The following is a 13577-nucleotide window of genomic DNA, read 5'->3' on the forward strand; positions in this document are numbered from 1 at the left end:
ATTCAACACTTAACCAATTTATCAAAAATAGCGGAAAGAAATATCAATTAAGCAAGATTAAAGTACTGAAGAATTTAACAAAATACACAATATAATCTCACTAGGACCCGGTGTCACGAATCTGAGCCTCTAGAATACAGAATATCATCCTAATACATGGTATATCCAAAGTCTGATAATGCGGAAATAAAGAGATAGGATAGGAGGGAGAAGATCAATGGCTGCGAACGCCGTGCAGCTACCTCGATACTCCCAGAAGCTGGATCTGCTGATCAACTGGATCTACTGAGCCTGAGACTGCCCTGGATCTGCACACAAGGTGCAGGGAGTAAAGTGAGTACTCCGACCCAGTGAGTAATAAAAGTAACTACAGTCCGAAGATAAGAAAATCCAGTAAATACACAAAGTAAGCTAAAATCCAAATATACAGCAACATATGGAACTGAGCAGCTAAACAACAGTATAAATAGAAATACATGAATGCAATGCAATGCATATGATGGTACATTCCAGTACCCACTGCGGCGTGCAGCCCGAGCCATCCATATTTATTTATCGTCGACGGCGCTCACTGGGGGTGTGTACAGACTCCGGAGGGGCTCCTACAGCCCAAGCGCAATATCTTGGTCAGTCATTGTTACCTGACCGGTCAGCCATTGTTACCTGACCAATTTATATCATACAGTGCCATTATTACCACTGTTCAAGTATATCATCCAGTGTCATTGTTACCACTATTTCAAGTATATCACACAGTGTCATTGTTACCACTGTTTCAAGTATATCACACAGTGTCATTGTTACCACTGTTTCAAGTATATCACACAGTGTCATTGTTACCACTGTTTCAAGTCACTTTATAATCAGTCCAGAAAATAATATAATAAGCCCCTTGGGCATTTACAAAACAGAAGTTCCCAGCCCGGAATACATTTAAAAATATCATTTAAGTTTTCAACACTTAGAATTATGGCTGAGTTTGCAAAACAGCATTTAAAACCTTGGACTGAAATTAAATGATATGCAAATCATGCTAAGCAGTAATATCAATCCTCGAAGGATTTTACAAATCGGCACAAGGCCCCAAACATGGCATCAAGCCCACAGTAATATCAATGAAGTATGTGTATCAATCACCAGTATAGTATAAACATCACACGGGATGGACCAAGTCACAATCCCCAATAGTATCCGACCCCGCACTCGCCATGGAGTGCGTGTCACGCCTCAATATAGCGTTACGATGTGAAAGTACGGGGTTTCAAACCCTCAGAACATCATTTACATCTATTACTCACCTCAAAACGGCCAAAAGTCTACTCTGCGATGCCCTTTCCTTTCGAATCGACCTCCTCGCGCGTCGAATCTTGCCAAAACCACAAGGAAGATATTACAATAGGCTAAGGGAATATAACTCAATCGAAAAGACTCAAAAAATATCGAAAATCACGAAATTTGCAAAACCCGAGCCCCGGGCCCACTTCTCGAAAAATTACGAAAGTCACATCACCGGATTTCTCATCTCGTCACGAGTCCGTACATATAAAATTTACCAAAATCGGAGTTCAAATGACCCCTCAAATCTTCATTTTAGAACTTCAATCTCAAACCCTAATTTCTTATAATTTGGCTATGTTTTCATGGATTTCAAGGATGATTCTTCAATAAAATCATGTATTTAACTCATAAAACTTATCTCCAATCGATCTCAGTTGAAACTCCCTTCAATCCCCGTCCAAAAGCTCTCAAAATGACTGAAAATGGTGGAAAAATGACCCAAAATCGGATATAAACTCACTGCCCAGATTTTTCGCAATTACTGTTCACCCGCGCGGTACTGTTCGCGCGTGGGTTACTGTTCACTGCTGCTAAAAAATGCACCAGCAGCCAATTTAAATTGCAGCACAACCATTTTTCACTAAAATGGCTCTAACTCAATCATACAAACTCGGAATTAGACGATTCTTGTTCCTTTGAGTCACAAATAATAATATGAACACAACCCTTCAATCGAAACTCAATTCGGAGCTCATTTTCCCAGTGAGATATCCATTTCGCTCGTTAAACAATTACTCATGTTTCGCATCAAAACCCTAATCGCGACTTGATGAAATTAGACCAAAATTTCAAGATCAGTCCTATAATTCATTATCAAAATTCTGGAAGTCTCGGAATCAAATTTGGATCTCTAGAACTAAAAATGAACCTTTAGATCATTACATTTATGCTCAAAACGGCAAAAATCTTCCAAAAACTCTTCCAAAATTTGTCCGAGCCTCATGGGATCCCAACAAAGTATACTAACAAGTCCCATAATATGACACAAACTTAGTTGTTCCTTCGAATCACCAAAAACAACGCAAAAATACTAAATTCACCACGGATTCAAGCCTATGAACTTTGAAACTTCAAATTTTCACATCCGATGTCGAAACACGTCAAAACTAGTCCGAATGATCTCAAATTTTGCAGACAAGTCTAAAATGACATAACGAAGCTACAACAACTCTCGAAATTTCATTCCGAGCCTCGGATCAAAATCTTACCTATCAACCGGAATTCGCCAAAATACTAACTTTGCCGATTCAAGCTTAATTCTACACCGGTCATCACAAAAATATTCCGGACACACTCCTAAGTCCCAAATCACCTAACAAAGCTATCCGAACCATAAAATTCGCATTTCGAGCGCTCTAACACATAAGTCAATATCTGGTTGACTTTTCCAACTTAAGCTTCCTTAAAAAAGACTAAGTGTCTCAAACCTTACCAAAATCATTCAGGAATGACTTCAAATTTTGCACACAAGTCACATTCGACATTAGGACTTTCCCCAACTTTCGGAATCGCATTCCGACCCCGATATCAAAATTTTCACTTCCGGTCGAATTTTCTCAAAAACCTTCAAATTTCTATATTTAGCCAAACGGCTCCAAAATGACCTACGGACCTCCGAATTCACTTCCGATCGCGCTCCCAAATACAGAATCACCATACGGAGCTACTCCCAGTCTCGGAATTCCAAACGGACATCAATAACACTGAAATGCATTTTAAGCCAAACTGATGCAATTTCTTCTAAAATGCTATCTTCCACAATAGGCGCCAAAACGCTCCCGGGTTATCCAAAACCCGATCCGGGCATACGCCCAAGTACAAAATCATCATACGAACCTGCTGGAACCTTCGGATCCCAATTCCGAGGTCTTTTACTCAAAATTCCAATCCTAGTTCATTTCTTCAATTTTAAGCTTTCAAAATGAGAATTTCCATTTAGATTTGACTCCAAACTTCCTGAATTTTAATTCTGACCATACACTCAAGTCAATATACCTGAGATGAAGCTGCTCATGGCCTCAAACTGCTGAATGACGCGTCGGAGCTCAAAACGACCGATCGGGTCATTACAGGTGAGCTGATAGCCCACTTGGAGGGCTCTCGACCTGTCTATCGAGACCAGCGGGCATGAAACGCAGTGTCCCCAAGCAAAAGGAACGTCAGTAGGAATAATGTACTGAGTATGTAAGGCACATAAATAAGTACATAACAGACATGGAAGAAATAAACTCAACCTGTAAGTCTGGATAACTCTGTAAATCATGAAATACTTATAGTATCATGCATATGCATATGAATGTCATGTCGTGCATAAGTACATGTGTTCATAATATTATCAAGCCTCTAAGGGCATCCCATCATATCATCTCGACTACTGTGGGAAAATAATCAACGTATACTAGCTGATCAGGTGGTGGTGCGTATATAACGACGTAACCTTTTTCCATATTCCATATACATATAATATACATATATACGCATATATAACGCCATCTGGTCATGGGTCAATGTACATGTATAAATGCATGAAATGCATAAGAAATACGTTAATAAGATTTTCTCGATATGCCATAAAAATCACTATGCCTTTCGGATAAACTTTATCAAATACGTATTTTTTGAGACCCATGAACAGAAGATATAATAATAATTCACATGGGTAATCAAGAATATAGAAACCTCTAGTATTTCTATGAACATAGTCATTTATGGAAATTGTGCATTTGCTCGTTTCATTTGTGATGTATAGATCATGCCAAAAGAAATAAGGGATAGCCTTAACATACCTGAGTCGATTCTCTTAACAATTCTTCTAAGATCATTGATTGCGATAACGCATAACGGCGGATCGAAGTAGGGGAATATTCGTATAATATTCTTCAGAAAGATTGCACTGTACTCCTTTAGAATCACAAAATCCAGTTACCGTAGTGTTATAAGGGTTCATAACAATCCCCTAGAGAAAGAAAGCTTTGTACGAAAGAATATCCAATGTTGTTGGATCTTTGCAAGTAATATTATCAAAAGAAACCAAAATAAGAATGTTTCTAGTCATATCTCTTAAATTGTACTCAATTAAGAAACCTAATTAGGCAACTTATGTCCAATTCTCTTAATTATCCAAAGGATACATGTAACCAAGGCATCTTTATGCCTTTTTGACTCATCATAGACATTTTGTCACTTTGGCTTCGCTTAATGCCATGTGGCAACTCCAATAAAATGTCCTTATCCACATAATCCTTTTTAATACCACAATTATCCCTATCATTAATCAATTATCCCCATAATTAGGAATTATCTCAAATTACTTAAAATACTACTACTTTTGACATACCTTATACATCTCACTATCATGGCCATGTAGTACCTTGTATGGTACTAGTTCATAAATACCGGGTATTTTAGCTCGGGCCGTATTTTATCCCAAAATACCAAATTTTAACGGAATTCATTTTCTTCGATTTGCTTACCCTCTCACCTTCATTAATTTACTTATCGCTTGTTTGAAATAGTATAATCCTTATAATCTCCAAATAAACTTTTCATTGGACTGATTTCAATTACCTTACGACAAATTCAACATACAATACTACAGGGTGCAACATCGTCATAATTTAATACTGTGAAGCGTAACATCATCGTAATGTAATACTGCAAGGCGTAACATCATCGCAATATAATACTGCAAGGTGTGACATCATCGTAATATAATACTGCAAGATGTAACATCATCGTAATATAATACTGCGGTATGTAATATTGTGGGGCATAACACAAATACCACCCATAACCTGTCTACGGAGCCTCTAAATACAACTGAAGAATAATGTGAAAATGCCTGCAACAAGGCTCCGGCTATACCTCAAAATACAGAATACATGATAACAAATGATACAGGACCCCAAAATGAAGTGGGGCTCACCAAGTCGGCTGAAAAGAGGATGTGCCACTAGCTGTGACCAACACTATCTGCTATGGAACCACCTACATACATTTAAAGATGTAGCGCCCCCGGTAAAAAGGTCGTTAGTACTATCGAATAGTACTAGAATGAATAGCTAAAAGTCCTCTTTCAAAATAGAATGCCAATATAAGGAAAGACAACCATGTAAACAACAAGTAACAATCAATGATATCCAAAGGCCAAGTTAAACATAATAATTTTTCAATATACGAAAGTTCATATGGTGAAAATGAAACTCGGGATATGAAGACAATGTTATTATTGGATAGAAGATATTTAATACCGATTCACCACAATTCACAATCCATTGTTCACAATACCATTGTTCTCAATATGCACATCATAACCAACTCCCAATTTCAATCACAATTTTTGTGCCAATCTATATATATACATATACCACCGTGAATCTTAGCACGGAGTCCGATTACGACCCGACCGGCTAGGTCATCTCCCTTGGAGAAATTTTTTCATAATCTCAATTCTCGTTTCAATATCATCCACAATACCACCATTTTCTCGCACGGAGTCCGATCACGACCCGATCGGCTAGGTTATCTCATTTGAGACATGTACCTCAATCACAATTTCATTGTCACTTTTCAGTTTCAATATTAGCACAGTACCACCATGTGTGCGGCATGGCGTCCGATCTCGACCCGATCGACTAGGCCGTCTCACTCAAGACATTTCCTTTTTTCCATCAATCATCTCCTTTCAAGTGTATATCACACATATCAATTCATCGGCACTTGGGGCCACAATCATTACATCATACTTGGCACTTGGTCGTATTTCATAATTCGAGTTCTTTCCCCACATTTCATATTATTATCACAAACCTTTCAATCCAAGATATTAAGTACACACGGGAGAAGTTATGAATCATGGGCATATAGAGTATTTCAGAAATCATACACCTCAAGTTCATTAACAATGGAACTTTAAACACAAAGGATTCTTCCAAAAGGAGGGGACACACCAAACCACAATAGAAACATACATCAAAGTCATAAACAAACAATTACACCAATTATTCTTGAATTACTCTTCTCCAATCACGACAATATACAATTTCATTATCGGAGTACGTAATAACTCGGATCACATTGGATGTACTTATAAGGCAAAACAGTATCTCGAACATCCACTTATAGGCATAAATTGAGTACAAAGCCTTTAGTCCACTTTATTTTTGATGTCATTTATATAAAGTAGAGTCAATGCTCATTTCATAATCTGTTTTACATTTTCTCATGTCATAGGCATCACCAGACACAATTATAACTCAAGTTCTCGGCACGTTGGCTACACTCTATTTCCCAAATTCATTTAATTCATTTCAAACATCTTTATAGATTATCAACTACTAGACACAATCAATCAAATATATTTGGTACACATAAGAGCAATTAGGAGTATCAATCATATCGAGTTTTCTCACACCATTTGGCATACCAAGCTTTATTTGAAAGACTCAAAGCCGTAACATTTTAATACGTAACCCATACTTAGATATATATATATATATATATATATATATATATATATATATATATATATATATATATATATATATATATTGCTCATTTCAGAATAGTCATGTTTATGGGTAATAACCCGGAATATAAGATTTATGAACTTTGAGCGAACCATGCTTGAACTTATGAAAATATTTATGGAATTCGATTCTAAGAGAGAAAGTTTAGCCAACATACCTTATTTAAGTTTTTCTTAAGTTACTACAACGTTCCGGAAATTCTAGTAATCACAATTTACTTTGAGACATAATAAAATCGAACACAAATTAGGGAAATATTCATGGTTTCAGCTCATATGAGCATTTTATTAAACACTAGTTGTGCATCTTGATTTCAAAGCTCTTCTATAAGACTTCCGTCATTCCCCAACCCAATCTTTACTTATTTGTGTTCAACAATCTTCCCACAAATCTAATTTGTACATGCATGTATACATAATTCTATTATACTCAAGAATCATACCTCAATAACCCATGTTATACCCAAAACTCGAAATTAAAGTCTAGTGTATAGAACCTTACCTCTTAGATAAAGATCTTGTGATTGATTTCCTTGATTCTTGAAGATTGATGAAAGATTGAATGGTTATAATGTTAGGTTTCCTCCTTCTCTCTCTAAAATGCTCTCACATCTCTCTAGATTTAGTATAAAAGATCCCCAAATGAAGCCCCAAAGCTTATTTATCAAATTGGGTTGGGATATGAAAATTTTCAAAAATGGCCCCCGAAGTCAATTATGTGGTGCAATTATGCTATAGCATAATCGATATATGGGTAGCAGACTTGCAGTATAATCATTATGCTATAGCATAATCGACAGAATAATCAATATGCAATAGCATAATATTTTTCCCGACTCTACTGCACTATGCGATGCGTATGCGGTCCGCGGAGTCGTTTTAGGATCGCGAAATCGATTGCAAATCCATCCTTTGGTAATTTGATCATAACTTTATCTAGGAATGTCCAAATGACGAACGGTTTGAAGCGTTAGAAACTATACTCGAAGATCTTTCATTTGATAGGTTGTTCATCACATAACACATTATATATATTTATATATGCTCGTCCAAAGTGGGGACTTGTGCGAATTCATTTTTAATTTTAGTCCATTATGTAATTTTCTAACTTGACTTAGATTTAGGCCTCCCATTAGACCCCACCTTACTGATTATATGACTTATACACTTATTTACTAAATCCAATTGATGTCCATTATGTTAATAGCACGTAAAATATTATAATTAGCCTACCTGGCACCACGAAATCTTAAATTGCTTAGCGAAATTTTCCGGGGCCTTACACTAACAATCTAGGATAGGATGTTCGCCGGAAGGATAAACTTATCAACTCGGACCAAGACATCGTCAATCACTCCCAATGGTCTCTTCATGTTACGATCGACCATTTGCAACCTCAAAATGTGGATCTTAGTTTCCCAATTCCCAAAGTTTTGAATAGCGAGTAGGGCATCAAATTGATACTGCCCCCAAGATCACAAGGAGCTTTGGATAAATCGGCAATTCCAAAAGTACAAGGAATCATGAAAGCACCGGGATCCTCCAACTTAGGAGCCATGGAATGAATAATTGCACTCACTTGATCCATTGACCTCTTCTTAGTCACAAGATATTTCATAAATTTGGCATAATAACCAGGCATTTATTCCAAAGCTTCTACCAATGGCACATTGATAGAGAGAACTTTCATCATTTGAATAACCTTCTTGAAATGATTGTTACCATTTTGCTTAGCAAGGCTTTTGAAACATCCTCTCTACCTACATTAGGTAGGGATAAGGTTTGTGTACAGACTACTCTTCCCAGACCCCGCCTAATGGGAACATACTAGATTTGTTATTTTTATTGTTGTTGTTGCTTAGCAAGCCTTTTGAAGGTAAGGAGGTGGATGCTTTGGCAAGAGTACCTTAGCCTTTTGCATTATCGGTTTTGGTATGCCAATAATGAGTTCCCTAAATGGGTTTACTTCTTCTTGGGTCTCCTCTACAATATCATCAATATCAATCTGAACCTCATCATGTACTTGAAGTATTCTTCGAATCGTGAATAAATGGTTTGAGCAGTGTGACGACTTGCTTGCTAGTTGATATTACTTTGATAGCACTCTCATGCCTATGCCATATCTTCTGCTCAGATTGCAGACTAAACCTTGGGTACATTGTTCAGTATGATAGTGTTTACTAGTCATACTGTTAAAAAGATGTCTTCTCATTTATTTGGTCTTTTATATCTTTTCGCAAGATGCAACTGCTAATTATTGACTCTTGTTATTCCTTATTAAAAAGATTTAGCTTGTTTATCTTATCTAGCCGAGCTTTATATATTTACTTGATTATTCGTGCTGATCTTGAGTTCCATTTCTATTAAAACTTTACCTCGATTTGACTTAAAACTTTGGCAAGGTTGTCGAGTACTCATAGCTCAATGAGATTTATCTCGTTCAAATTTGTACTTCACAAATGAATACATGTCATTTTTTATTAATAAGTGTTATTATCACCAAGCAAGTAATCTTATTAATCAGAGAATCAGAACTTGACTATAATTTCTCGGTGATATATGTACAACAAGGACAAGTGCATATACTTGCAAAAAAGTTCCAGCTGAGTAAATTTTGACAGCCAATTGTAATGTCATCTCTCTCAGCATAAGCTGCTTTAAAGATGAAACGCGAAGGACAGACTTGATCACTGACAACTAGCATGGATGAGTCTAAGACCTTTTGCCAATTGCCATGCAATTTTTGGTCATCTTTCTTATAAGAGTTTGTGCGAGTCAAGATTCTCAGAACCGTGACATCTGACTGGTTAAAAAATCCCAACTCTCACAGTTCACAGAAGTCCACAGCCTTATTCACGGGAATTTCATCCATAAAAGTACAAGTTTTTCTCAGATTTAAGTCCAGGGAGTAAGAGTGAAAACTTTTGGAACCGAGATTCCAATCCAGCAACCGATGCTAGGTGAATTCGTTCCATCTAACTATATATTGGTAACAGAGTTGCCCAGTGCTTGTGCTAGTGCTAGCTATTCCATGGATTGATTGACGTACGCACAAGCTAGCCTATACACCACAACTATAAAAAATAAAATCGTTCAAGGCCAGAGAGTTGCAAATTCATCTGTACAACTTCTTTGAACTGATTAAAGGACCTGGTTATAACTGCAGAAGTTAGAAAAAAATCATCTGAAGAACTTAGATATACTAAGCCCAATGCATTGCACTACTTAATTGAAAGTTGAGGGAACTTGCTCTTTATATGTTCCCTCCTTTATTATCTTGCGATCTTTTTCCTATCAAAGGGATAGTGTTGTAAATTATATAACAATACTAACTTAAGAAGCAGGATCACCTCTAGTTACTGTTTTTAAGTGAATTGGATGAATCTTAACTGCAAAGTGGTGTCCAACAGAACATATATATAAAAGTTTGGTAGGTTGTGGTCAGAAATGTTATCAGTGCTCATTTTAGTAGTTTTACAGCAATGACTTCTACTCTTTAACGATCTATGATTTGTCTAGAAATGCTAGAAAATCCAACTAGAGAAGGATCGAACATTGGATTCATATGGTATTACTGATTCTCTACAAAAAGCTGAGGGAATTACTTATGAGGTGCATTAGTCTTCTCCACCTTGTTAATCTTTTTTCATCTTACTCACTTGTGCTAAACTTCTTAAAGAGCATTGATTTTGATTTTGGACAGTTATTCCTAGTCAACCAATGAGCCATTATGCATTTTTTGTGGCGGGGAGTTGATGAGAAAGTCCTTATTAAGTTTTTCGTTGAAGGATACATCTTCCTTTAATTTTCAATAAGCAAATATACTTGTAACAAATATCAGCTGAGTTAATTCCCCATTTCCACGAGTGTTCATGAAATCTTATAACATAGCTGTTTCATAACCATATGTATCACTTCTTGAATGGTCACGAGGTTGTTTACCATCAGAGCAACCCCTTTTGTCTAATCTTGTCACACCACTATCTCTAATCTTGTATCAGTTCAGGTCTCTACTGGCATATATCTATTACAGTTTGATGGATGCTAATATTTGCAGAACTAGAACTTCAATTCCCAAAGTACTCTTGAAACAGAGACATGAAACAAGGACATTATTATGATTATTTTCTAGACTTTCTTTATGTAGAAAGTGCAATGGTAGACCATATTTATGTAAGTGATTATCCAAAGCTGATTCAGTCCGAATGTGTAATGGGTGAGACTATGAAGAGGAAAATGTTACGACTTGACACTTATAGAAACAAAAGTTAATCAGGCCCTAAACTAAACACATGATTAGTTGATACACTGTATATCCAATCCCCAATACATTGAACCAAATGAAAGACCATATTTATAATCCAAGATAATAATACACGTGTATTAAGTTTTAACAATCCCTTTGTATTGCATTATGCTCGTTATTTTGTTGCCTTATAGAAATTATTCGGATAAGGAGTAAGGACCCTTGTATTTCATATTGGACCAAGGCAATTAGTATCACATTGAGCCAAATGATAGACCTCGATCGACCAGTTGCTTGACTTGAGAATTAATTCAGTATCAAGTTAACATTCAACTAGTTTCAGCTTTAATTACAGCTGCCTAGAATTTTAATTTTATTTATGGTGACCTGTAAAACCTATTTATGGCAATCCGTAAGGTGATTGATCACCGCCAAAAATTACTTTCTATGACGACTTTAAACAAATTTTATTATTTGCGGGGAAGAACAAATTTAATAAATATTCGTGGCAACTTAAGTATAATCGCCTCTAAAATGATACTTCCATGGTGGCTGCATGAGTCGCCGTTAAGACTATCACTTTTTTTTGGAAACTTGTTTAAGTTGAATCTTACTTTTTATGGCGACTAGGGGTGTTCAAACCGAATCGAAAAACCGCACCAAACCGAAAAACCAAACCAAACCGATTAAAAAATCCGACTAGGTTTGGTTTGACTTGGTTTGGTATTGAGTAAAATAACCCGAACCAAACCGACATATAAATATATAAATTTTATTTATATTTTAAGACTTTATAGTGAATTTTCTTTAGAAAATGTAGAAATATTTTGGATCCTCTCATGTATTAATTTTGAAAGCGTAATTAACGAAAAATTATTGTTAGACGACTAAGAAAATAACTATCACATGTTATTAAAAAAATTCTCCCATTAGAATATTTTAATAGATCATATGTTTGTCGATTTTTCCATATTTACTAAACATATATTCACTTATCAAAGCTTTATCTATAATTTTAACAAAGTAAGATTGAAATAATATTCATGTAACAAAAAAAACCCGAAAACCCGAAAAACCTGACAAAACCGAACCAATCCAAACCGATATAGTTGGTTTGGTTTTGATAAAAACCGAACCAACCCGGTCCATGTATACCCCTAATGGCGACTAAAGGAGTTGCCACGTAGAGTCTCCACGGAAAACCTCATTTGTTATAGTGTTTCCTACCATGAAACTATGATCAGTATAACATGTTTAACCAACAATTCATACGTACAATATTTCGTTTTATAATCAGTTGGATATACAACCAAACTTCTTACTTTTCCATTTTTCACATTTAGGTAAGGGGAATAGGAAACACTCGTTGGCTTCTTTTTCCTTAATGGGCTATACTACATAAAACATGCATTCACCATGTAAAAAACTTACCACATTTAGTGTTACCATCAATAATCAACAGTCCAATGCGTCTTTTTACATATATTTCTTTATCACTTAACCATAATTAGATAATGTGATCTAGTGTAAATTCCGCATATGAGTAATTTGTTTTTCCTCGTTCCATTCACCAGCGTCAAATGGCTAGCATAAGCCCCGGTAATGACCGTTTCGCGAGGTCTCGAGGGTGGCTCTGCCACAGCGTGGTGGAGGATCTTACCCATTCCGTAGGCCTCAATTCAGTCACAGTAAGCCAAGTATTGAAATACTCCCTAAACTGAGTAATAACACCATCTTTCAATGTCCAAACATGTACCCAATAAGTCTTTGCACCTTCCCATCCTTCAACAATCACACGATCATCATCAATTGCATCAACACTTCTTGGCTCAAACTTGAAACAATTCTGATTTGACAATTCTCCAGTGAGCATTTTCATCATATAATGACAATTCTGTGGTCCATGAAACCACCATTCTAAATCATCGGCAATAGATGAGCAAATATTAGACCCCAGTACGTTTTTACTGTCACCACATGTACAAGCTAATGCCTTGTACAGAGTTTTCACTATGACCTTGTTCTTGTTTTCTGTTTCTGAATTCATGTTTGTATTGGAATCAATGGAAATGGAAGGAGCCATTTTTCGAAAGGAAAAAGGGAAGGGAAAAGGTATCCACAAACTTTGGAAACTCAAAATGTTCAGTGGTTTCTCTTGAATTGTTTGGCTATAGGAAGATCCTTATATAGAGGAATTATTTGGGTATATATTTGGTGGCCAGCTAGGGTGGTGGTCACTCCCTTTCAATTTAATGACAATAGGGACATGAATATCCCTTAAATGAATTTTAATCATGCAATTGGACGATGGGAAAAGGTTCGGTGGCACTATATATGGTTTCTCCAAGTTGTTTATTAACTAAGCTATATATGGAGAATTATATACATCAACACTTCAAATTATTCAGTCGTTTTCTAATAGAAAAAGGAAACACATTTTGTACAAAGGCGAAAATGCAAAATTCT

The 13577-nt window shown here is 36.2% G+C and overlaps 1 protein-coding gene across 1 annotated transcript; it reads right to left on the reverse strand.

The window, feature by feature from the left end:
* Nucleotides 1-12348: 12348 nt before the first annotated feature.
* Nucleotides 12349-13270, reverse strand: LOC104217786 (wound-induced protein 1). The gene has a single exon (XM_009768107.2). The coding sequence runs from the start codon at nucleotides 13192-13194 to the stop codon at nucleotides 12688-12690; it is 507 nt and encodes a 168-aa protein (XP_009766409.1). The 5' UTR covers nucleotides 13195-13270; the 3' UTR covers nucleotides 12349-12687.
* Nucleotides 13271-13577: the final 307 nt, after the last annotated feature.

Source organism: Nicotiana sylvestris, chromosome 7, assembly GCF_000393655.2.
Source record: "Nicotiana sylvestris chromosome 7, ASM39365v2, whole genome shotgun sequence".
Lineage (NCBI taxonomy): Eukaryota > Viridiplantae > Streptophyta > Magnoliopsida > Solanales > Solanaceae > Nicotiana > Nicotiana sylvestris.